This window comes from Phascolarctos cinereus, unplaced genomic scaffold, assembly GCF_003287225.1.
Source record: "Phascolarctos cinereus isolate Bilbo 61053 unplaced genomic scaffold, phaCin_HiC Scaffold_1;HRSCAF=81, whole genome shotgun sequence".
In the NCBI taxonomy this organism is placed as follows: Eukaryota; Metazoa; Chordata; class Mammalia; order Diprotodontia; family Phascolarctidae; genus Phascolarctos; species Phascolarctos cinereus.
This window is the reverse complement of record NW_027555514.1, coordinates 9172728-9196815: the sequence shown is the minus strand read 5'-3', so window position 1 is coordinate 9196815 and position 24088 is coordinate 9172728. Positions and strand designations below refer to the sequence as shown.

The 24088-nt window shown below is 46.8% G+C and overlaps 1 protein-coding gene across 2 annotated transcripts in view; it reads right to left on the bottom strand.

Annotated features, from left to right (window-relative positions):
- Positions 1 to 3440: 3440 nt before the first annotated feature.
- BZW2 (basic leucine zipper and W2 domains 2) overlaps positions 3441 to 24088 on the bottom strand; it is a 69942-nt gene continuing 49294 nt past the window's right edge. For both annotated transcript variants that reach the window (XM_020999984.2, XM_020999985.2), the window contains 5 exons: positions 20682 to 20852; positions 19196 to 19342; positions 16503 to 16641; positions 5209 to 5331; positions 3441 to 4289 (listed from right to left, as the gene is read on the bottom strand). In XM_020999984.2, the coding sequence (XP_020855643.1) occupies positions 4261 to 4289; positions 5209 to 5331; positions 16503 to 16641; positions 19196 to 19342; positions 20682 to 20852 (609 nt within the window). In that variant the 3' untranslated portion in view covers positions 3441 to 4260. The remainder of the gene's footprint in view (positions 4290 to 5208; positions 5332 to 16502; positions 16642 to 19195; positions 19343 to 20681; positions 20853 to 24088) is intronic.

Sequence of the window (24088 nt, the reverse complement as noted above, 5' to 3'; positions counted from 1 at the left end):
CCCCTGGACCACAGGACATGCTGTGGTCCACGGTCAAGGAGAGTTGGACACAAGCGAACAACGAAATAAGCGGCAAAGGTAGGGCAGGGCTAAATAACGCGGAGGTTTAATTAGGTTATTTTTTAAGACCAAAGGAGTTTATTGGCACACCAAGGCATCGAGCAGATGCAGGAGGCTGTTGTCTAATCCAAAGTGAGAGCAGCTTTTATTGACAGGAGTAAAACGATTTACCTGTAAGGGTAAGACAATCCTGATTGGTAGATGGTTCAATGAGGAGGCGGGATTAGCACATCTCAGCTCCTCCCCATGGCAGCGTCACTGGGAGAGGCTTAAATGCCAGGCTAAAGAGGTGTGTCTTTCTCCCAGAGACAGCAGGGAGACATTGAAAGAGATTTTTAATATGGGGGAGAAATGATCACATCTGTTTTGGGCATATCAACATGGCAGCCGTATGGAGGATGACTTAGGAGAGAGAACGGAGGCAAAGAGACTGACTAGTAGGCTAGCGGCCTATCCAGTGGAGCGGGGATGAACCAGAGTCGTGGCTGTGAGGGGAGATGTGGCCACGTGACTGCCCAGGACTGCCGAGGGACTGGCTGTAGGGGCTGGGGGAGAGGCGAGAGTCAAGGGCAACTCAGGCAGTGAGGCTGTGTGACTGGGGACAGGGCAGGGACGATGGAGCCGTTCGTGGACGTTCTTGAGATTGGATGAAGACTGCCCCTTTGCTTAAGAAAACGGAAGAAGATGCCCGGACACTTTACTTGGGAAAATGGATAGTTTTGAGGCTACTGCAAAGGGGTGCTTACACCTTAAATCTTGAGAGGGTGAGAGAGAGGCTTTGTGGGTTCCAGATGGACTCTAGGACCCCATTTGGGGTTTTCTTGGCAGAGATACTGGAGAAGTTGCCATTTCCTTCTCCAGCTCATTTTACAAATGAGGAAACTGAGGCAAACAGGATGAAGTGACTTGCCTAACGTCACACAGCTAGTGATTGTCTGAGGCCAGATTTGAACTAAGGTCTCCCACACTCCGGGGCTCTATCCACTGAGCCAACTAGCCGCCTCCAGTCTTATTTTATCTTAATATTTTTCACGTGCTTACTATTCCAGTGAAACTGGCCCACAGGCCAGGTATTTCCCATTCACACAACACCCATCCCCTGCCTTTGCACAAATAACTACCTCCCTACCTGCCCTGTCTAGAATGCCCTTCCCTCTTTGTTTCTGCCCATTCAGTACTCTCTGTGTCTCTCTCAATTATTTTGCCTCACTGTAGCTCTTTTGTGTTCACTTACCTATGTACATGTTGTGTCCCCATCCCCACCCCAGCCCCAGTAGAATGTGAGCTCCCCGAAGGGAGGTACTATTATTTTACCTTCTCATCCCCAGAATCTAACGCAGTGTGGAGCACATGGCATGTGCTGAATAAAGATCTGCTGAATTAAATTGAATCAATAAGTTGCTTTGCTACACATTTGGGTGCTGTGAATCTCTTAGAGAAATGCCCATTTTTAACGAGAATCTTAAAAACAACATCACTGCCCTTTGGTTGGATCCTCCTGGCTAGCCCGGGTCCAGGGACTTTCTCAGAAGCCCTCCAGACTGGAAGGAACCCGTCCAAATTGGATGGAGGCTGCTGGTGGGACCTGCTGCTGAGCATTCTGTCCAAGTCTCGTCCAGTCTGCCTTCGCAGGGCCTCGTCGGAAGGGGCCAGGAGGACGCCAGTCTCCCGGGCAAGGTCACTGCTGCTCCCAATGTCGTGCAGCGCAGGGGCCCAGGCTGGTGCTTCCCTGGGCCTGGACTCCGAACGGTTGATGTAAATTGGCCCAAGTGAAAGGAATCACATACCAGTGCTTAGCACCAGGCCTCCCATATAATGAGTGTTTAATAAATGCTTGTTAATTGAACGAGTACTGATTGACAGAGGCTCTGAAGGGGAGCCCTTGAATGACTCCTCTGTTCATTTCTTTCTGCAGAGGACAAGGTTCCATTTCTGGGTAGTCACGACCCAGAGCAGTGTCATAGGATGTCACAACCTCTGTGGCCGTCCAATTCAGACTGGATGCCGATGAAAGGCCCCTCTAAAGTAAACCCATCTGCCCACTTTTGCTTGGAGACATCTAGGTGAGGGGGACACCCTCCCTCAGCCCCCGTTCCACCTTTGGACAGAACCATTTTTCATGGATTTATAGGTAGATGGAGGCCATGGAGTCCAGCACCCTCATTTTACAGATGAGAAATGAGACAGAGCTTAAGTGACTTGTCCAGGGTCACCCTGCTATTATCTGAGACAGGATCCAGACTCAGGGCATTCTAACTTGGGTCTTACTCAGTGTGTTTTGAGCACAGCACGTGCTAATTATGATGCTCTAAAATGTATTAAACATTCTTATGTTCCAGGCACTGGAACACCTCCTGTACCTCCCAGCAAGGTAGATCCTGTTCATGGACAGCACATTCTGATCGAGGAAGGCGCACTGAAAAGGGGGCAGATAGTCATGGGGTAGAATGCAGAAGAGGCAGTGGGAGGATTGGGAGCCATTGAAATGTGGCAAAAGCTCCCCGCACAGAGCCAAAGTTAGGGAGATGATGGGGATGGGGGAGCCGTGGGCCATCCCCTCTTCTCACAAGACCCCTCTGACCGTTCTGGATACAGTTTGGGAGTGATACTTCGCTTTGATGCAGGATGAAGTTTCATCAAAAATAAGGGTGTGGATTAGTGAGGTGGGTATTGGGCGAAATGGTGCCATATTGAAGCAAGAATGCTTGTGTAAGTCGAGAATGAAGATCCTCAGGGATTTCCAGCTAGATCTTTCCCCTCCCTCTGGCCAAGCCCAAACATAGCCTGGCCTTCTACACAAGGACACCGATAAGCCATCGCCGACAGGACCAGGTGCTTTCTTTATCTGGTGGTTTTCCTTTCTTCCCCCAGAACTTAGCACGCACCTTTACTAAATTACCAAGAGTCTGGTGTCTCAGGAATATTCCTGTGGGAACAGTAGCCTCTCAAGAAGAAAATTACCTAGAAGGAAAACTAATATTGTCTATTTCCTCTCGTAAATTGGCAGGTGGAGGGGACGAGAATAAATCTATGCAACTCAGGGTGATGGCGCCTTCCCATTGGGTACCTTTGGGGTTGAGTTCCAGTGGGTTCCATCTCTAATGGCCTCATACTAACTTATAGCCATACGTTACCTTTGGCCTGGCAGGGCTTGAACTGGCAAGGGGCCTGGTTCTCTACAGAAGACGTGGATTTCTTCCCAGAATCTTTAGTGACCTAGGGCCCCCTCCCCTTGTTAGGAAATGGCACCAGGAAGACTTTTACACTCACAAAGCTTGTGTGAGGAGATTTGTCTGGATTATTCCCAGTGACCAAATGAGATATTACTGAGTCTGCCCCTTCTTCTGGTAAGAAAAAGAACACAAGAGGTTTTTTCTACATTGTTGATGTAAATGGAACTCTTAGCACTACATAGGGATAGAGAAGTGGACAGAAAGCTGGTAGACCCGAGTTCAAATCCTGCTTCAGACACTTACCAGCGGTGGAGCCCTGGGCAAGTCACTCAAACACTCAGACTTTGTTTCCTCATCTGTCAATCATGCATAACAGCACCTACCTCCCCGGTCCTGTGAGGACCCAATGAGGTAACATTTGTAGAGTACTTTGCAGACCTTAAAGCATTTATATAAATGGTAGCTGGTGGGAGAGAAATAGAGTCAGGAGAAGTTGTCAAATTAGGAAATCAGCTCCATGAAGAAGAAATATCCCAGGGCTAAGAGGCCTCCCAGGGTCAGAGGAGGAACATAAGCTCAGGTCCTCTGGTTTTTAAAAAAGCCATTTATTATTATTATTATTATTATTATTATTATTATTATTATTATTATTGTTATTTTCATTTAAAAAAGTGGTTTTGTCCAATCACATACACAAGCAAATACAGAACTAGCAACACGACCCTGTCATAGCCCCTGGCAGGGTACCTGAAAGGGCGGCTGAAGATGAGGAAGCCGTTGGGACCCTCGCCCGTCTCTCTCCTGTAGGCCCTGCTGGATGACTTTGTCTGAGCGAGACCAGAGGGAGGCAGGCAGGGCTCCCAGGAGCTTCAGACTGCATCCCATCCTCAAGGCAGGGGCTTCCCCTCTGCACAAGGGCAGCCTCACTAGTTTTCTGCAGACTCAGGAGCCAAGCCTTGTGTCTTGAAGGGGACAGCTTCCCCAAGAGGCCTCAGTGGGGGCCTAGAGAGTGGCCAGGCTGGCCGTTCTAATTCTCTTCACCTTCCGATTCAGACTCTGAGGGAGAAGAGAGAACGGGACGTATTCAGGTTCCTATAAACATTGCCCTTCTGTGGTCATGAAAGGCAGGGAGGAAACACCCCAAACTCCTGACTGTTCACAGACACAAGTTTGCGCACATCTTTTCTACCTTTCCTGGGCAGGGGAGTCCCCCTGCATATTGGCCCAACGCGAACGTGAGAGCTGACAGGAGTGTCCGGTCCGGGATGCCTCAGACACAGTAAATGCTTGGTGAGTGTTTGTTGGAAGGCCATCATGTGCTCCATTTGTAAAGGGCCTTTTATCCTAAGAACGGATTTTAATTGAAGCTCTTGTGCAAACTGGAATTGCTTTATTTTGGTTTTTGAATTTTATTATTATTTTATTTATTTAATATTTATTTTATTATTGACTGCCCTGACACCTAGTATCCTCTGCCTCACCCCCCACCTCCCAATCACTGTGGACATCATCTTCAACAAAATTCATTAAGGCAGCTAAAGTCTGCATCAACAAAGGCTATGAGTCTGTATAGACTCATTCATATGTGTAGAGAGAATGGGCCTTTTGCATGCGTAGATCTGTATATATAAAGACATAGATCTCTCTACATAAATTAAATAAATATGTGTATATAGACACATATGCACATATATACTTTTTTTTTTGAGCCCTTGTTGGCTAGGATTTTCAATGGGTATCCTTGTCCTCCTCCATTAGCACAGGTTACCAGAGGTGGTAACCTCTCTGGGCAAAGATTATATACTGGGTAGGGAAGTTGGGGCCAAGAAAACAGGGGGCCTTCGATGTCAAAGGAAGCCTTCTGACAGGTGGCTGATGTAGTTGAAAAACTAACCAACTAAATGTCTCCCAGGGAAGGCTCCCCAGTTCCTGACTGCAGGCCTGTACCAAAAGGGTCTGTTAAATGGGGACCTACCTTCCTCTGCATTCTGCAGCCACTCCACAAACTTCTTCATCTGGTCCAGAAAGACACTCTTGCCTTTGGCCACATGGGCTTCCTTGTACCACTTCAAGATCGCTTCTTCACTTAGGACGTCGGCTGTAAAGGAGAAAGCACCATTGAAGGGGTCAGGGCCCAGTGAGGAAACAGAACCCCCCCCCAATACGCTGTACCACCTCTTCAGGCTATGTTATGGGCCATAACCAAGGGGCACTCCATTTCAACAAGTCATGAGCCCCCTAAATCAAAGGAAATAATGGGCAAGATCCCCCCAGTGCCTCCTGCACCAAATCAAAATCAAAGTCTGCAGAGTATCTGACACGTGAGGTTTGAGTTGGGTACTTTCCAATCAATAACTCATTCCAACCTCAAAACAATCCTGAAAGGTAGATATTGCAGGTGTCATTATACTCATCATATAGGTGACCAAACTGAGGCCCAGAGAGGTTATGGCCCACCCATGGTCACCAGCTAGTCAGTGACAGAGGTAAGATTCATTGCTGGGAAGGGGGGTGGGAGGTCACCTAGTCCAAACCCTTCATGTTAAAGATAAGGAAACTGAGGAGCAGACACATGAGATGACTTGTCTAAGTTCCAGACCAGGTGAGATGAGAACCCCATTTCCTAACCCCTCATCCAAAGCACGTTCTCCAACTACAGCGGGCTGCCCCCTTATCTCTTAGGCTTCTTCCATCTCCAGAACTAGCCAATCATGGAGGCTCTTCTCAACAATGAGAATCATCAAAAAAAATGGTCTGTTTTATGGACTGTATGACATTTCCTGAGGCAGAGAGGAGATTTGTGTATCCTAGAGAGATTTGTAATAAGGGTTTGAAGCCAAAATTATTTTGGGGTTAATCTTGTGTCAACTCAAACCCAGTTAGTCCGTGATTTCCTGGACTACTTCCCTGCCCTACCTGTATGGCTTCCTCCTCTGATTGATGAGTTTTGCCAGGGAAGCCCCATTTGAGGGCATACCCAATCCTGCCATGCTCATGTCTAACCTGAACCAATCCATGGCTCCCTGGATGACTTCCCTACCTCTTCCTCTCAACCCCCTTTATAGGACCCATTTCTGTGTTGTTTCATGAGAATGTAAGCTCCTTCAGGGCAGGTACTCATTCTTTGTGCTTCTAGTTGTATTCCCAGAACACAGCACAGTGTTTTGCACACAGTAAACACTTAATAAATGCTTTCTCTATCCATGTAGATGTCTCTCTGGCCAGAAGATGCAGTTGACCAGGACACTCCATTTCCCCCATATCTCCTGGCAGGGGAGGGATTAGTTTAACACAATACACACAGTAGACTGGATTCAGAGTCTGAGAACCCGGGTTCAAATTAGACAAGTCTGGGCCTCAGTGCCCTCCTGTGTAAAATGTTTGAGGTTGAACTTTGTGGCCTCTGAGGTCCCTCCTGGCTCGAAATCGATGATCCTCATGAATAGAAAGGAGAGCAGAGATCTTGGCATCTTCTCAGTCCTGTCTTAACAAGCGAGCAATGGCGCCTGGAAATGGAGATGGGGAGGCAAGCAGACCCCTGCCTGGAAGGGACCTTAGAGGCTGAGTCCAACCCCCTTATTTGACAGATGGGGAAACTAAGGCCCCAAGAAGGTAAGTCTTGCCAGTGCCACACAGCTAGGGAATGCCTGAGGTGAGATTTGAACCCATTTCCTGCCTGCTGTCGAGTCCAGCATCTTATGGTGGCTACAGATACCATTCATAGGAACTTTCCAATGTTCTTTACATAGGTTGTCTTACTTGAGCCTTGGGACAACCCTGCAAGCTGGGTACTCTGGGTGTCTGCCCTTTTATAAATGGAGATGCTTGAAGTCCAGGCAGGCTCAATACTTTACCTGTGGCCACATGGCTAGTGAGCGTCAGATGCAGGAGCTGAACTCATACATCCCCTGATTATACTTCTAATGCTCTTTGGAGGCCTGTGACCTCCTGGGAACTCTGGGTGCCTGCCCTTCCCACCTACCTGGGCTATAAGGACTGGGCTGGAGCTGAAAAGGGGATTCACCTCACCTAAGCTGAACCGGGCCAGTCCCTGGACAGGACAAAGAAGCCTGTCCCTGCCTGGACCTGAGGTGGGGCGGATCTGTCACTGGTTCTCAGAGCTGGACATTAGCCCACTGCACAACTGGGACTCCAGAGGGGGCTGGGCCATACTGATTCTGCCCTTCCCCCACACTATTTAACAAAGAGGTAATAGTCATGAGCTGATTAAAGGTTTCAGATGGATTTTTGTTACTAGTGTAGTGGGTCAGAGCAAAAGACATTGGGGGAGGGACCAGAAAAAGCCTTGTTTAAGAGACAAACTTTGAGCTAAGCTGGGGATGTGAGGAGGCAGAGGCAAGGAGGACATGCCTGGCAGGTGGGTGGAACAGCTTATACCAAAGCACGGAGGTGAGAATGAAGTCATCGTCAATAGAACAGCCAACAGGACAATTTGCTGGGATCAGAAAGTACATAAAAGAGCCTAGAAAGGTGGGCTAGAGCCGGATTGGGAGAAGTCGAAATGTTTGTATCTGATCCTAGATGGCGGAGCAGCAGGAAGAAGAAGAGCCTGGCTCCCCCATGCACCTCCACAAGGATCAAGAAAACACACCAAACTGAGTTGTGGCAGGAGAGCTGAGACAAAATCACAGTGAGTCCCATTTCCAGGTCGGGTCAGCCTAGAGACACAGGCAGAGAGGTCTGTGCATGCTAGATAAGGGGTCTGGCCAAGGGAGCACTGCATGCAGAGTGTTTAGTGCACAGACACTGGAAGGGGACTGAGGTTAGGGAAGGAAGAGGTCCGAGACCCCTGTGGCAGGACCCTGACTTTGTGCAGGATGTGCAAATGGGGGCCAGCTAGTAGCTGCACTGTTTGCTACCTACCCTAGTTCTGGGAGAGATCCAGGGTAGACTGAGGAGGGGACCTCTGCTTAGGGAAGGTGATCCGGGGTAAGCAGCAGGGACAGGCCAAGCCAGTAGAATGTTCAGAAGCAAGAGCAGCTGTATACTGGTGACCCCAGGAGCCCATCAGGGGCTGGAAGCCCCAGTGGGTTTTCCTTCCCCTCCTGGTTTCTAGACTACAAAAATGTGCTGTCTCATCCAGGCCCTTCCCTTAGCTCCTAGGAGCTCCATAGCCTGGAACATATTGTTGTTCAGTTGTTTTCAGTCATGTCTGACTCGTCATTGACCCAATTTGGGGTTTTCTTGGCAGAGATACTGGAGTGCTTTGCCATTTCCTTCTCCAGATCATTTTACATATGAAGAGACTGAGGCAAACAGGGTGAACTGACTTGCCCAAGGTGACACAGCTAGTAAGTGTCTGAGGCCAGATTTGAACTCAGGTCCTCCTGACTCCAGGCCTGGCACTCGGTCCACTGTGCCACCTAGCTGTCCTTTCTGGAATATACAACCACCTTTGAGGTCTTCTCGCCCTGGAATAGCTCTTTGTAAGGTACCCCCTCCTCCTATTGGTGAATTCCTCCTGGAACCTCCATTTTGTAGAGGGGACTAGACTGCCCTCATTCCCCTCCTGGCCCTGTTTGGGCTTCAAGTCATGAAAATTACGTCCCCAGCTAGCTACCTGCATCTCTCCCCACACACTTTGCTTCTCCCTTTTGTCTCTTGTCTCAGAACGTAAGCCCCTTGAGGGCAAGAACTTTCTTTCTTTTGGCTTGTACTTGCTAGCACTCAGCATGGTGCCTGGCTATAGTTAGGCTTAGCAAGTTCTTGTTTCTATCCTTTCTTCCTTCTTCCTCCAACTCTGTCTGGAACCTGAAACGTACCAATGAGCAAGGGCAAGATCTCCTGACCAAAGGGAAGTCCACAGCTCTGTCACCGAACCAACAGAGCTTTCCAGAGGCTGAGTCTAGCCATGGCCTACTTGAGCTTCCAACCAGAAGCAAGCCAACAAAAGTGTTGTTCAGACCTAAACCTAGATCAGGAGCTTGCAGAACTGACAGCAGGAAGGTAGTGATGAGACTGTGCCTTGGATCAGGCCACCTTGGGAAACCTGATCCTCAGCCAGAGCTAGCCCTGAGATCCTAGAATAACACAACACTCAATAGCTTAAGAAAGTGGCAGAAAGATCCAAGAGGACAACAGCTTACCCCAAACATTCCTGTAAGAAGTGAACATAGCCCAGCCCTAACATACTGTTTGAAGTCAAGAAATAGTCTGGAAGAATGAGAAAACAAACAAAAAAACATGGTCCCACATCAGAGAGATAAAGTGGCAAGGATGCCTAGGACAAAAATACAGAACAAGAGAAATTACTCTAAAACATTTACAAGCAAAGTCTCAAAGGAAAACACAGGTTGAGCAAAAGTCCAACCAGAAGTCCAAAAAGAGATGAAGCAAGTGTTTAAAAGAAAAAAAACAAGCTAAAATTGTTTCGAAAAACAAATGAAAGGAGTAGAGGAAAATAATAGAAAATAAAAGCGATAGAAGAAAGATTTGGAAAGAGAATTAACAGCTTGGAACAAGAAATATAAAACATTACACAAGAAAATTAGAACTGACTAAATAGAGACTAAAGATTCCATGAAGTATCAAGAAATATTTTTAATGGTGACAAGACTAGAAAAATTGAAGAAAATGTAAGGTATCTCAGCAAAAACTGACCTAGAAAACAGATCAAGGAAAAATAATTTAAGAATGATTGGACTACCTAAAAGTATGACCAAGAAAAAAAATCCTATATATTTTTCAAGAAATCATAAAAGAAAACTGCCCAGATCTCTTAGAATCAAAGGGCAAAGCAGAAAAAGAAACAATCCACTAGTCACCTCCTAAAAGAAATCTTAAATGAAAACCCCCAGAAATAACATAGCCAAAATCCAGAGCTTCTAGGTCAAAGAAAATAATGTAAGAAGCCAGAAAGAAAGAATTGAAATGCTGAGGAGCCACAGTCTGGATCACACAAGATTTAGCAGCCACCACTTAAAGAAGCAGAGAGCTGGGAATACAATATTCCAGAAGACAAAAGAGCAAGACTTACAACTAAGAATAACTTATGCAGAAGAACAGAATATAATTTTTTTTGGGGGGTGGAATGGACATTCAGTGAAACAGAGGAAATCTATTCCCAATGAAAAGAGCCAAGCAGAAACTGTGAAATCCAAACATAGGAGTCAAGAGAAATATGAAAAGAAAAACATGAGCAAACAATCATAAGGGACTAAATGATCCATGTAGCTTCTCACAATTTCCATAAAAGTCATCCAGGCTTATAGAGGGAGTCTAATTAGACAGTAGGCCTGGGAGTGGTTCTGTTAGGTTTGGGTGATTTCAAAATAAGACGGAAAGGGGAAAGGGAATACACTGTGGGGGTGGGAGAGAGAGGGAGAGAAAGCACGGAGAAAATTATTGGACATAACTGGGGTGTCCAAATATACAAACAAGGAGGAGGATGGAGGAGTTTTTGATACTTGAACCTCACTCTCACCTGAACTGGTCAAAGGAGAGAAGGACAAACAGACAGCTGAGTAGAGAACATGGAGACAGGAGGAAAAGGAAAGGAGGGCCAGGAGGAAATAAGAAAGAAGGTAGATTAAGGGAGGAATTAGTCTTAAACAACAAAAACAAAAAGAAAAAAATCTCTAAGTAAGGAAGGTGGATTTTGTTTCTTTCTTTTTTTTTTATGGTACTTGACCCCTTTTATTAGCCTCTCAATTATAATCTGGAGAAAACAAAAGTCTATCTAGAAGAATGGCATTAAAAACATCTCTTGAATAGCACAGTATCATAAGGGGGTACAGAATATTTTACATTCGCACAAGTGTAACACAGTACTGTCCTACAGCTATATTACTAGAGGATACAATTAAAAAGTCAATATTTGGGTTGATTCTGATTTTTTAGCACAAAGTGGGCAAGAAGGGGACATTGCTCTAATATGGAAACTCGTGTAAGTATTTATCAGGGGAAATGAGGTGATGCAATGGATAAAGTGCTGGGCCTGGAGTCAGGAAGACTCATCTTACTGAGTTCACATCTGGCTTCAGACACTTGCAAGCTGTGTGACCCTGGGCAAGTCACTTAACTCTGCTTGCCTCAGTTTCCTCACCAGTAAAATGAACTGGAAAAGGAAACGGCAAACCCCAAGGAGGGTAGATTTTGAAGAGAGGTTTAAAAGAAAGTAAAAAAAAAAAAGAACAGCAATCCCTTATTAGGTCCTGGGTGAAGGAAAGAGAAAAGATTGTGGGGGAATAGAAACTGATTACAGCAAACCTAGAGAATGGATGCTGAATTCATTCATCTTACACTTCCATCTTCCCCTTTAAGAAGAAGGGGTGAGAAGGGGCAACTAGGTGGTGCAATGGATAGAGCATCAGACCTGGAGTCAGGGGGACCTGAGATCAAATCTGGACTCACACTAGACACCTGACATTTACTAATTGTGTGACCCTGGACAAGTCACTTAACCCCAATTGCCCCCCCCCAAAAGCGTGAAAACAAAAAAAGGAAAAGTAATTGAGAATAGGATGGAGAAAAAACAAAATGAACAATCGTGGCTATGAATAGGAATGAGATTAACTCACTTAGAAAATAGAAGTGGACAGCAAAATGGATTAGAAAGCAGAATCTAACAATATAGTGTTTACAAGAAACAGAGTTGAAACAGAGAGATATGCACAGAGTTAAAATAAGGGGCTGGAACCAAATATATTGTGTTTCATCTGAAGTTAAAAGAAAAAAAGGCATAGGTGGCCATCATGATCTCACACAAACACACAGCAAAACCAGACTTAATTAAAAGAGATAAATAGGGATACTGGGGCAGCTGGTGGCGCCATAGTGCACAGAGAGCCAGGCCTAGAGGCAGGAAGACTCGTCTTCTGGAGTTCAAATATGACCTTGGACACTAGCTGTGTGACCCTGGGCAAGTCCAGATTTTACAAAGCTAAGATTCTTTTTTCATCTCTCAGAAGAATGGGAATAAGAAAAGCCTCAACTAATAGTCTCAAACTGAACAATTGATTAATTTGGGAGAAAATGTATAAATTCACACCTGGGAAAGTAAAGAGAAAAAGAAGTTATGTATGAGAGGATGGGCATAATACAATGACTCCCTATTTCTATATTTATTTCTTCAAAGTAAAATAAATCTAAAATCAGGGGACAGGTAGCATAGAAAGCTTGCCTTCTTTATCAAAGGAACAGTCACCATCTTTTCTTTTAGCTCTAAGAAGCATTAGTAGAATTCATTCCTTCACACAGCCCTATTATTTCAAGAAAAGATTTTCATCTCCTGTTGCTCACGAGCTTTACAATTCAGTAATCCAGCCTGACAAAGAAGGATTATGAATCACATCTCTGGGTTGATTTGAGTCACTGGGAACATTGGAAAGGATTTGGTTATTTTTTTAAATTACAGCTGATTAGAATCACACTTTAAGCAGTGAACAAGAATTTCTGTGGAACCTGCATAGTTCCTATAGGGGATTGTCATTTGTAAAATGGGCCCAGGCCAGATGGAGCAGCTTCCAAACACAATCCACATCCCAACAATCCAAGATAACTCGAAAGTTTAAGCAACAGGCATTTTCTCTAGGACGTGCAAAGCGTCCGTCTTTTCCCCAGCTTCTAGGGCCCCGGGTTTACCTAGTTTGTGGTGGCCTCAGTTTCTATTTATTTCTATTACATTTTATTATCACCTTTGGATTTCATGCCAGTCATCCCCCTTTAAATCCTCTCTTCCTCCCACACCTCCAACCAGGTGACCACCCAACAAGCTATTGTTCTAGCCCCTCACAGTTACGGGCTCTGCTTTATCCCCATCATGCCACGGCAAAAGGCTGTAAAATGAAAGCCCCATAGAACCTAGAACAAGCTCTTGAAAACACTTCATTACTATTCCTTGTTAACTCTTTTTTTAAATTTTTTAGGCAGTTGGGGTTAAGTGACTTGCCCAGGGTCACACAGCTAGTTAAGTGTCAAGTGTTTGATCTGAGGCTACATTTGAACTCAGGTCCTCCTGACTTCAGGGCCGCTGCTCTATCCACTACACTACCTACTTGCCCCTTCCTTGTTAACTCTTAAGAAGAGATTAAAAACTATTTTCTCCAGAAAGCATCTCACTCCTTGTAAGGTGCAATGGTAAGAGCGCTGGCTTGGGCGGTCGGAGGAAATGGGTCAGATGCTGCTTTGCTTTGTGGGTTTCTGAGCTGTGTGATCCTGGGCAAGTCACTTTGCCTCCTGGGGCCTTGGGTTCCCCAGCTGGGGGGGGGGGGCTGACAGCTCCAGATGGAGGATTCCAGCCTTCAGAACTGTCCAGACAGGGCTCTGCTGGGGCATCCACCTGCATCTTCATAATTGTTTGCAAGTAAATCTTCAGTAAATCAAAACGAAGGGCAATCCAGCATTCGGTCAGTTAAGTAGTGAATTACCCGACTGAGTTCAAGAAAGGCCTCTCTAAGCATAGGAAAATCCAAAACAAAGAAAACCAGCCTGGTTCAGGAACACATCTAAACACCTGGTGGGAAGAATGAATGCTGCAGAATGCTCACGGAAGGTGGAGCTGATTTTCTTAATAGGAGTATAGAACAAAATCTGGAGGAGAATGTGGCGTTCTCTCAAGATGATATGGACCAGAGCCATTATCCCTCCCCCCAAACCAGACTGTAGTTGGTTTGGGTGGCAAAATAGATCACTTATTTACAAAATGGCCTAGAAAATGATAGTAATTTTCAGCTGTCAGGTAAATATCAGGAGAGCCATGTTGTGGCATTGCAGAAGCTAGGAGCCCTGTGCTGAGCTCCAGTGTTGGGAGAGCCAAAGACACATTTGTGAGAGGGTCTACACTGCTGACCTTTCCTTCCTTCCTTCCTTCCTTCCTTCCTTCCTTCCTTCCTTCCTTCCTTCCTTCCTTCCTTCCTTCCTTCCTTCCTTCTTCCTTCCTTCCTTCCTTCCTTCCTTCCTTCCTTCCTTCCTTTCTTCCTTCCTTCCTTCCTTCTTTCATTTCTTCCTCCCTTCCTCCTTTCCTCCTTTTCTTAGATTGGAGTCCACTAGGCGGCACAGTACATAGAATGTTGGACTTGGAGTCAGGAAGATTTGAGTTCAAATCCCACCTCAGATACTAAGAAACTGTGTGACCCTAGGAAAATCACTTAACCTTTGATTGACTCAGTTTCCTTGCCTGTAAAATGGGAACAAATAATAGCACTTACCTCCCCAGGATGTTATGAGGATCAAAAGAGATAACCCACGTGTAAAGTGCTACTACCTAACTGCTAACTATCCTTATTATTATTGCTGCCGCCACCTCTTTATTTTTTACTGATCATGTTTCTCTGATGATTTGAGGCAGCTAGTTGGTAAAGTGGTGAAAACTGGACTTGGAGTTAGGAAAATACCTCAGACGCTCAGTAGCTGTGGCTTTAGGCAAGTCACCTACTTGCTGTCTGCCTCAGCTTCCTCATCTGTAAAATGGGGATGATAAAAGCACCTCCCTCCTAGGGTTTCTCTGAAAACCAAATGAGATAATACACGGGAAGCACTGGCGAACCTGAAGCCGCTATATGACCTTGAGCTCTGGTTGTTATTAGATGCTATGGTCGGCAGCTCTCATAAGAAGTGGAGTGGGGAGAGACAGGGACCCTAACGGCTTCGGGCCTGGTGAAGTTCAGACCGGCAGCAATGTGCCCTCTTTGGCCTCAGTTTCTCTATCTATAAAATGAGGACAAGGCGGCTTCTGAGGTCCCTTTAGGGTCCAGGTGTGGGGTCCTAGGCGTGATTCCACATTAGACATAGGAAGCAGTGCTGGAGTGTTCTCTGGGCCAAGGATGGGCCTGTGGCGGCGGAGAGCACCCTGTGACACGGGGCGACAGCCTGACTGACCGAGGGCCAGAAGGGAGGGGCTCTAGCTGGCTCAGCAATATTGTTGGGCCAGGTTATTTGTTTAAAAAAACCAGGAGACCAGCTGTTACGGGGCTCTGGTGAGGGAAAGAGAAGAGGGGAAAGAAAACAGAAACAGCAATATCTGAGCATCGAGCACTGGGCCCAGAGGCAGGAAGACTTGAGTTCAAATCCAGATTTCTAGCCGTGTAATCTTGAGGAAGACACTTCACCTCTGCCTGCCTCAGAGTTCTCGACTCTAAAATGGACACGATAACAGCACCTGCCTCCCAGGGCTATTGTGAGGATCCAGTGGTAGCATAACTGTGAAATGCTCATCCCAGTGCGCATAGTAGAATCTGTACACACAGCACACATAGTAGGTTCTGTATAAATGCTTATTCCCACCTTGAAAACCTTCCAAAGACACGTAGTCCATACACCCACCCAGACCAGCTACCTCTGGAACGCTCGGTCGAACCCAGGTGAACGTGACCCGAGAGGCCCGCTCTGGAGCCCAGCCAACGAGGCCAAGGCTGTTGGCCACATCTCTCGGCGAACGTGGGCTAAGTAGCTCCCAAGGAGCCTGCCCTGGATTTTAATCCCACCAGTGGGTGGCCCCGGTTTTCCGAGCAGGTGAGCGCGGCTGACAACTGTGAGTTTGCTCCTCCAGGCTCCGCATTTCGGTGCCATTTGGTGAACGGTTGTTTCGTACGCTCACATGCAGACAGCACCCCTGCGCGTGCCCAGCAAAGTCTCAGGGAGGAACTCAGGTCTGAGGAGGCAGCAGCTCAGACTCCCCCACTCCCATCAGTCCTCTTGCAGCCATTAAACCCTGACGCTGTACAGTGTATCTGAGAACACAGATCTTATCACAACATTTAAAAAGACAATTAAAATGAATTCCTAATACGCGTCCCATCCTTTTCTGCCCGTCTCCACATAAAAGCAGTGTGGAGGACACTTTCAGACGCACAAACAAGTCGGGGCGTCATCTTCACTCCCAAGCTGCCGAATCCAATCAAGGAAATTCTGCAGCGTCCATGGACCATGAGCTGTGCGAGGCTCCATGGCGACCACGTCCTGACAAACACACTGGGACAGACCGATGTTCTGGTCAACAGGAAGACCAGAAAGGAGACATTTCTTTGGGAGCCTGGCCTGCCTCTGACGTCCTCTGGACATCAGCCTCGTGGCGCCAGGAGGGTCACGGGACACCAGGGTGTCATGAGGCTCGTCAGGCCGTGGTATCCACTGGAGGACATCCTGGCTCACAGCTCGGGGCCCAGACACCGAGACACTGTAGATCAACTCTTCCTCCTCCCACTCCCGAGAGGTTGGCACCCCATGTCTCCTCCTCTAGGGAATGGATGCCCATAGCCTGAGTGACTGAGTGAGCGAGTGAGTGCCTCAGACACCCTAGGGAGGACCAACCTTTGTAAAAGAGAACCACAATCTTCGGAAAGGCCTTCATGAAGTGAATGTTGTCGTAACAGAACTCCTGCACCTTCTGCAGCAGGGTCAGCTCAGATGGGCCTTGGGAGCTGAATGCAGCCAGCAGGGGTGCATAGTGCTGGAAAGGATGGGGAAAGACAATCATTAGTTTACCCACGAGGGCAGCTGTGTGGCACAACCCACAGAGATCTGAACTCGGCACCAGAAGCTCTGAGTTCAAATCCCAGCTCTGTCACTGACTTGTGGGACCCTGGGCAAGCCTCAGTTTCCTCATCTGTAAAATAGGAGTGATAGCACCTACATCCCAGGGTGGTTGTGGGGATGAAATGAAATAACATATGTAAAGTGCTTGACAAGCCTTAAAGCGCTCTATCCGTAGCAGCGACGGTATCAATGCGGGCTGTGGAAGGAGAAGGGCTTTTTGCTCCAAGGTTGGTGCCCAAATGCTCCCCAAGGATTCCTTTTCTCCCAGAATCAGCTCAGGTCTCACTTCTCCTGTTACAACAGGAGACAGACTGTTTGTTGGGCCCATTTTCCCTGCACCGGCCCCAGACATAGTGAGTTTGGGTCCTAGGAGATCCCCAACCTCTGAAGACCAAGTTACAGGCGATAATCGCTCGTGGGGAGAGAAAAAGCTGAGGCCCTCTGGGCCGGCTGCTCCAACCTGGGTCCTCTCAGGAACAGCTTTTTCCTAGAAGCCCTTTGGGCATTGGCCTTTAAGGAAGGTGACTGAAGGCATGAAGGAAGTCCCTCCCTACAGCCACCTCAGCTCCTGCCTGGAGGCGCCTAGCCCCCTCCTCCACCTCCTTCCACCTAAGTCCCTGCTTCACTCTGCCTATCCCCTCTGCCCAGAACCCCCCCCCATCCTGGATGCCAGTCTGTATGCCATCACGTGCCCCAAGGTCATCTCCCAGAGTGCTCTCTTCTGAGAAGCCTTCTCAACCCACATCATTCACTTTCTTTGTGATTCTCAACACTGAACTATAGATTGTAGATGGCTTGGAGTCAAGAGGACCTGAGTTTGAATCTGGCTTCAGACTCTTCCTAGCTATGTGACCCTAGGCAAGTCATTGAAGCTCTCTGAGCCTTGGTTTCCTTATCTGTAAAATGGGGGAAATAATTGCACTTACCTCCTAGGGCTGCTGTGAAGAAGAAAGGAGAATATCCATGCAAAGCCCTTTGTCAGCCAATTGTTTTGACCCTGGCTGGTGGCCTCAGGCACCAGGAAGGTGCATATCTGTCCAGAGCACTATAGTCATGCCCAGGCAGGGCAGGAGAGCAGCTGGGGTCCCTTCCTTTACTTTCTCTTTATTGCCCCAACTCTAGCTTTTTCTTTCCAGCTTGTCTGGCTGGCCTCTCCAGCTAGACTAGAAGCACTCAGAGGACAGGAGCAACGTCTTCCAAGTGTATGGTGCCGAGGCCAGAGCGGCGGTCAATGGCAGGCACTAAAGAAAGGCAAGGACACATTCTCCAGAGATTGAGGAGTCCATACAAGTCCTCACTGAACTTTTGCAATGTCTGAGCATTTTCTAAGTCTGCTGTCAACTGTGAAGAGCAAAAGCCCAGACAGTCTTTTCTAGGAAGTCTTCTCCATTAGGATGCATGGATGACCATCGCTCTAGAGTCACAAGAGACCTCAGAGGCCATCGGGTCTGAGCCCTGTGTTTTACAGAGGAGGAAACTGAGTCCCAGAGAGGTTAAGTGACTTGCCTTGGATAACACAGGTAGCAAACATCAGAGGTGAGATTTGAACTCAGTGCTTCTAATTTCAGAGCCAGTGAGCGCTCTTTCGAAGGTTCTATTCAACCTCCAGGATTTAAGAATGGCTCATGTTTATTACAAAGAGCTTACCTTACAGCAAGGCTGTGAGGAAGAGGGAGCAAGTGTTATTATCCTCACCCATTCTACAGATGGGGCAAATCAAGCTTAGAGAGATCATGTGACTAGCCTTGGGATCCAAGCTGGAATGGACTCTGGGGACCAGCAAGTCCAACCCCTCCATTTTACAAATGAGTAGCCCCCTGACTAGAGAGGTGACTGACTGGGCTCAAAATCACAGAGGTGCAATTTGAACCCAGTTCCCCTGACTTCACATCTCATACACTTTCCACACATTGGCTCCAAGTGAGTCACCTCATTGATAAAAGTGTGACCCTATGGCCTAAAAGTCCTGTATCTCCATGAACATTTATGAAGTCAAAGGGTCTGTATCTACCTCTCCAATAAGGACTCCTCCTCCCAGTCTGGAAGTAAGCCCGGGTTCTCCAAGGCTCTACCAATGAAGCACTAGCAATGGCAGCTCCATCAAGCTGGAAAGGGCCAGAGTGGCGTCGGATGGGCACCAGCCTGGTGGAGTCTGGGAAGAATGGCTATCACCAGGTGGACTGAATAGAGCAGGGCTATTTTGGCCACAATGTCTTCTTAAGACCTTCGCCTCAGACACAGAAGAAGGCCCAACCCAGCCGACTTCACTGAAGCCAGCCAGTCCTATGTTCCTGGGTTCCCAGAAGCCTTCAGATTATTGATAATTACCTCCTTTGTCCCTGGGAAGTCCATCCACATAGTTCAGCTCTGGTGCTTTGGGGGAGTAATGGTGGGAATAAGGCACCAGCAGACAGGGCTTGGGGGAAGAACAGGGAAGGCAACCAGGGCCCTGCTTTGCCCACCCTAACCTTGAGGTGCTTGAGGGCTTGCTCAGTCACTAACTCCTCTTTCTTATTCCACTCGACTGCATTCATGACACATGTCCATAGGAGCCCAATGACCGCAGTTTCTGCCAAGGCATTTCTCTTCATCTCCTCTTTGACGTAGAGCACAATCTGGCATGGAGAGAGAAGCAGAGACTGAGTGAGAGGGGGAGAACTGTCACTCACTATCTCTACTGTCCTCACCATCCAGGGGCTTTGGGCAAGCCAGACACATTCTGCACTGTCCTTCTCCGCCCTTGGTGCCTCAGAAGGGAAGGAACCCTATTGTTTTGTTCTGGGAGCAAGCCTACATCAATACCAAAAATAAATCTGCTGAGTTCTGGCCAGCAGCCCTGTATGCAGCTGCTGGGAGAAATACTTCTCAGAAGCAGAGTGGGCTAATCAGAGTGGGGATAATTACGACATTCCCCAAGAATTATTGCTCAACACGAAAGTTGAGTACTTTGTACCACACTGAGATTGTGGTGTATACACCAAAGAAATGTAACTAGGATGGGGCATCTGGGGCTTTGTCCATCTTTGTCCACATCAGACTTGAGGGTGCCAACAGCTCTGTGCCAGATGCACATCTTCTTCCTGGGCAGCTGCCCCCACATAGAACACTTGTTCAAACTTATCAACTTAGGAGGTGTTGTAAGAAGATAAAAATAAATACGCTGTGAGCGAACTGTGAATCGGGCTAACCATTCTGGATTATAATTTAGGATTGTGTAAGAAAAATTATTATGTATATTAAAAAGAAAAATCATTATATCCTTTGACAAAGTAATCCCACCATTGACCCCAGTGAGGTCAAAGATCTCATATGTACCAAGATATTCTCAGTATTGCTTTTTGTGAAAGTAAATTTTAAAAATTAAAAAAAAGAATAACCTGATAAAGTGAGTGCCCATTGATCAGAGAATGGCTAAAGAAATGGTGGTACATATACCTGTAATGGAACATTATTGTACTCTAAGAAATGATGACAACGAGGAGCTCAAAAACATAGAAAGAGTTAGTTATGGGATCCGATGGGACACAAAGTAAATGAAGTAAGCAGAACCAGGAGAATAAGACACATAGCTATACTAATACACACAGAAACAATACAACTGAATTTAGACTAGCTGTAGTGACCAATCTTGGTCCTTGAGAACTGATGTGCATGATGGTGCCCTCTAGTTCCTTAACACAAATACTAAGACTGAGACCGTGGTCTGACCATGGCTAATCAAATAAACATCCTTCCAAAGTGAGAGGCTCTTAGTGATCATCCGTGCTCTGGTTATTTCTAAAGCTAATGAAGGATGTCGCCATTTATTTCTGTAACCCTCTAGTCAGTAGTCAACACACACACCATGGTATGATATTGCAACCACACAGAAACTGATTCAGCACATAGGGCAGACGGCTGCTGTCATGGTGCCCTGGAACTCAACAAAACTGGGGAGGCAGCCTGTCCACTCACCTCTTTGATGGGGCACTCCTGAGACAGACGCTCCTGTAGTTCTTTTTGGAGCTCTTTACGGGTACCCAGGGATTGCTGGACCCGGAGAAAATCAGAGAGCTCTTTCAGACCGGCCTCCGTGAAGTATTTAGCAAAGTGATCCACATTCTGGCGGTTTGCTGGAAAGAGTTCCTAGAAAAGATGGAGAAAAGAGGATGCTTTGGGGCTGAGAGCTCTAAAATCTACTATACTCCCACAAACCACAGAATTTCTGGCAGCCTGCACTGTAAGATGACCTGGTATTAGAAGGGTGTCTATACGATACCTTTATCAGGTGAGAACACCTCAGCAATTAACTTACTTGGAATCAACCCAGGGTATGAACAATTCCTCAGCACATTTGTTGAGTCAATCAATTAATCAGTGGTATGAAGTAGGTACAAACTGAACTAAACAAGTGGCCACATAAGAAGTGTCTGTCATCAGTCATTCCTGGTTGGGCTTGGGTAAAACGGCAAGCCAGTTCATAATACAGCATTCCAATAACTGGCCAGCCTAGTGGTGGAGAGATGAAGCCCTTGAAAGCTAACAGCTGAGAGGAGGACAGAGGGCAGAGGACGAAGTCGCTGTCTCCTACCCACTCCCTCTGGCTTGTCAGCAAACCAGGCCACTCTTGAAGATGCTCAGTCACAGAACAGGAGGAGAGATGGCGACGGCATCATGTAGCAGTTGGAGTGTAAGCCTTGGAATCAGCAAAAGCTGGGCTCAAGTCCTGCCTCAGCAATGACAACTTGACCTCCCTATACTGGGAAGCTGGCTGGAGCTTTTGTTTTTAGCACCTTCCTCTTAGTATGGTATAACTGTAGGAAACCATGTACAAAATCCTTTTCATGTCATCATCAAGGATACCCTGAATGTATATGTAGACCACAAGAGCATTCCTAGATTAGAAAGCACATCTGTGGTATGCTAGCTGCTGATGTCTTCTCAGCTGGCTTTTTTTGGTGATACTATCTATGGTTTATAAAATATTGTTTTAGATTCTCTTCTTATACTCTCCCACCCCCTGAGATATCTCGAAAACTAATCCTGTGTGCCTGCAAAACTGCATCGCCCGTACAACGGGCTGCTTCTGCGTATGCGTGCTTGGCTGCATCTGCTCCTGAATGGGAGCCACTTTCTAAGTGTCTTCTGTTTCTTCATATGTTCAGTCATTCATCTGACGAACATTTATTGATACACGCTCACGTAAGACAAGAATAAAACTGGCCCTCCCCTCAAGGAATCGACATCCCCTTCTGGGACTGGGGAGGGGAGCGACAGGCCAATAGACAATAAAACTGAGTAAAGACAGGTGCCGGCGTTTCATGGCCCAAAGGCAGTGGACTCCATTGTCATGGGATCAGAATTTTAGAGATGGAAGGGTAGCCCTTAGAGGTCACTCAGTCCAACTCCTTTATTTCACAGATGAGGAGGCTCCAGAGCCAGGACTCTAGCTGCATGCCTCCGACTCCAGCTCCAGAATTCTTTCCATTTTACCAGACTGAATGCAAGACTTTGTTCTCAACCTGTTTGCGTAGTTTTTGTTCAACAAGATTTAGTGCATCCACGTCAGCCAAGGAGCATTATAATGAGTGGCCGATTGGACGAGCACCTTATTGTATGGAGCTGGACACTAACAATTAGAATGAGATTGTTCTACCTTGTCTTAGATTAATCAGAAAGCCGCACTATCTACGAGAAGTGTCACTGAACAGGTAACAAACACCACAATGAGATTCCATTTGTCCTTCAAGTCAAAAGTCTCCATGCATGTAATGAGAAGCATGTTGATTTATAACAGGTTCATAATTAATTGTTCAAGACTTTTATTTGGCCTCCTATCTCTGTTCCATTCTTCTGAAGAAAAAAAAAAGTCAGCAGCCGCCAGGAGCAGTCACCAAATAGAGCCGAGAGTCGGAATGCAGAAGGGACCCGAGAGAATCGCTCCCCATGGAAATGCAGGCAAACCTGGCCCTTTGTGTACTGTTCGTCATTCTGCCCATTTCCTCTGTAAATGCTAGTGGGATGATCTAGTGCGGAGGATCTCATGCCAAGTGCTTTCCCTAGGCCGCTCGTCCCCTGTGCCGGATTTTGGCTGTCCTATTCTTCATATACTTCCAGAATTTTTTAAAAGGTCTAATTTTTTATTTAAAGTTCCCTTGACAAGTGCAAGTATTCTAATATAGAGAACAAAAGGAAACCAAACCAAACAAACAAAAAGAGATTGTAAATGACTGCATGTTTATTCATAAACTAATTATTTCCCAGTTGTTAAACCCAGCATGAGGCAGTGTGGTACAATGGACAGAGAGTCAGCCTTAAAGCCCAACCTTTGACACGTGTTGACTGTTGTGCCTAAGGATAAATTGCTTCAGTTCTCAGGGGACCTGCTGTTCTCTACAACTCTAAGTTACAGACAAGGTGCTAACCTGCCTTGGTAGCCGGAGTTTGCTCACCTGGGAGTCCCTTCTGCCAGTGAAATCCTCCATCTGGTTCTGGACAAAAGATGCACATGCGATCTTCAGCCAGGATTGCCCTTGTCTGGGCTGGGATCCTGCCCCCTTGTCTCGTGTACAGTCAAACACGGACGGAGGCGACTGTCTGCATCATGCCCATCACTTAGTTGCTGCTTTATTTTCAGGCCTTTACTTATTCTGCTTCTTTCCCTCTGCCTTCCATTATTCATCTTCCCAGTTTGCTGGCTTTATTCTTTGGACTTGCCATTTCTTGGGGGGTGATGCTATCCAATCACATTCTTGTACTCTAATTGTACCATAAGAAGCACTGAATAGGAAGAATAAGAAAGGGAGGTATTTATACGAAGTGAGTCAGGGGGAAGAAGGATGAAAAAGGAGGCTCCACTGAGAATTCATAGCGGGGGGTTCTTGGGCTTCTTGAAAGACTGGAAAGATGTCCACAGGGAGGAATACGAGCAGCATTCATTCTAGGCATCGGCACGATCTAGACGTGGGCCAGTAGGTGTGAGGGAGCAGGGCGAAGTCAGGGGACAGCAGGAAAGAAGCGCATTTCAGTGGGAGTGTGGGATGCATGAAGGGGGCAGGGCATTTGATAGACCTATGGAAGTGGGTAGGAGCCAGACTGCACGAGGGACTTGAGAGCCATGCTTAGGGGGCTACATTCTGTTCAGTTGGCATAGGGAGCCAGAGAGGGTTTCTGAGCAGGGAAGTGATGTGGCCAAACATGAAAGAAGGACTGGAGAGGGAGGAGAACAGAGACAGGAAGACAGGGACAACAGTTGTCAAAGAGTTAGTGAGAGCTTCAGGGAGTCTGTTTGCATTTGGACTGGAAAGAAGGGGGAGAAGGTCAGGCAGTCAGTCAACAAGCATTTATGTCCTAGGCACTGAGGATACACAGAAAGGCAGAAA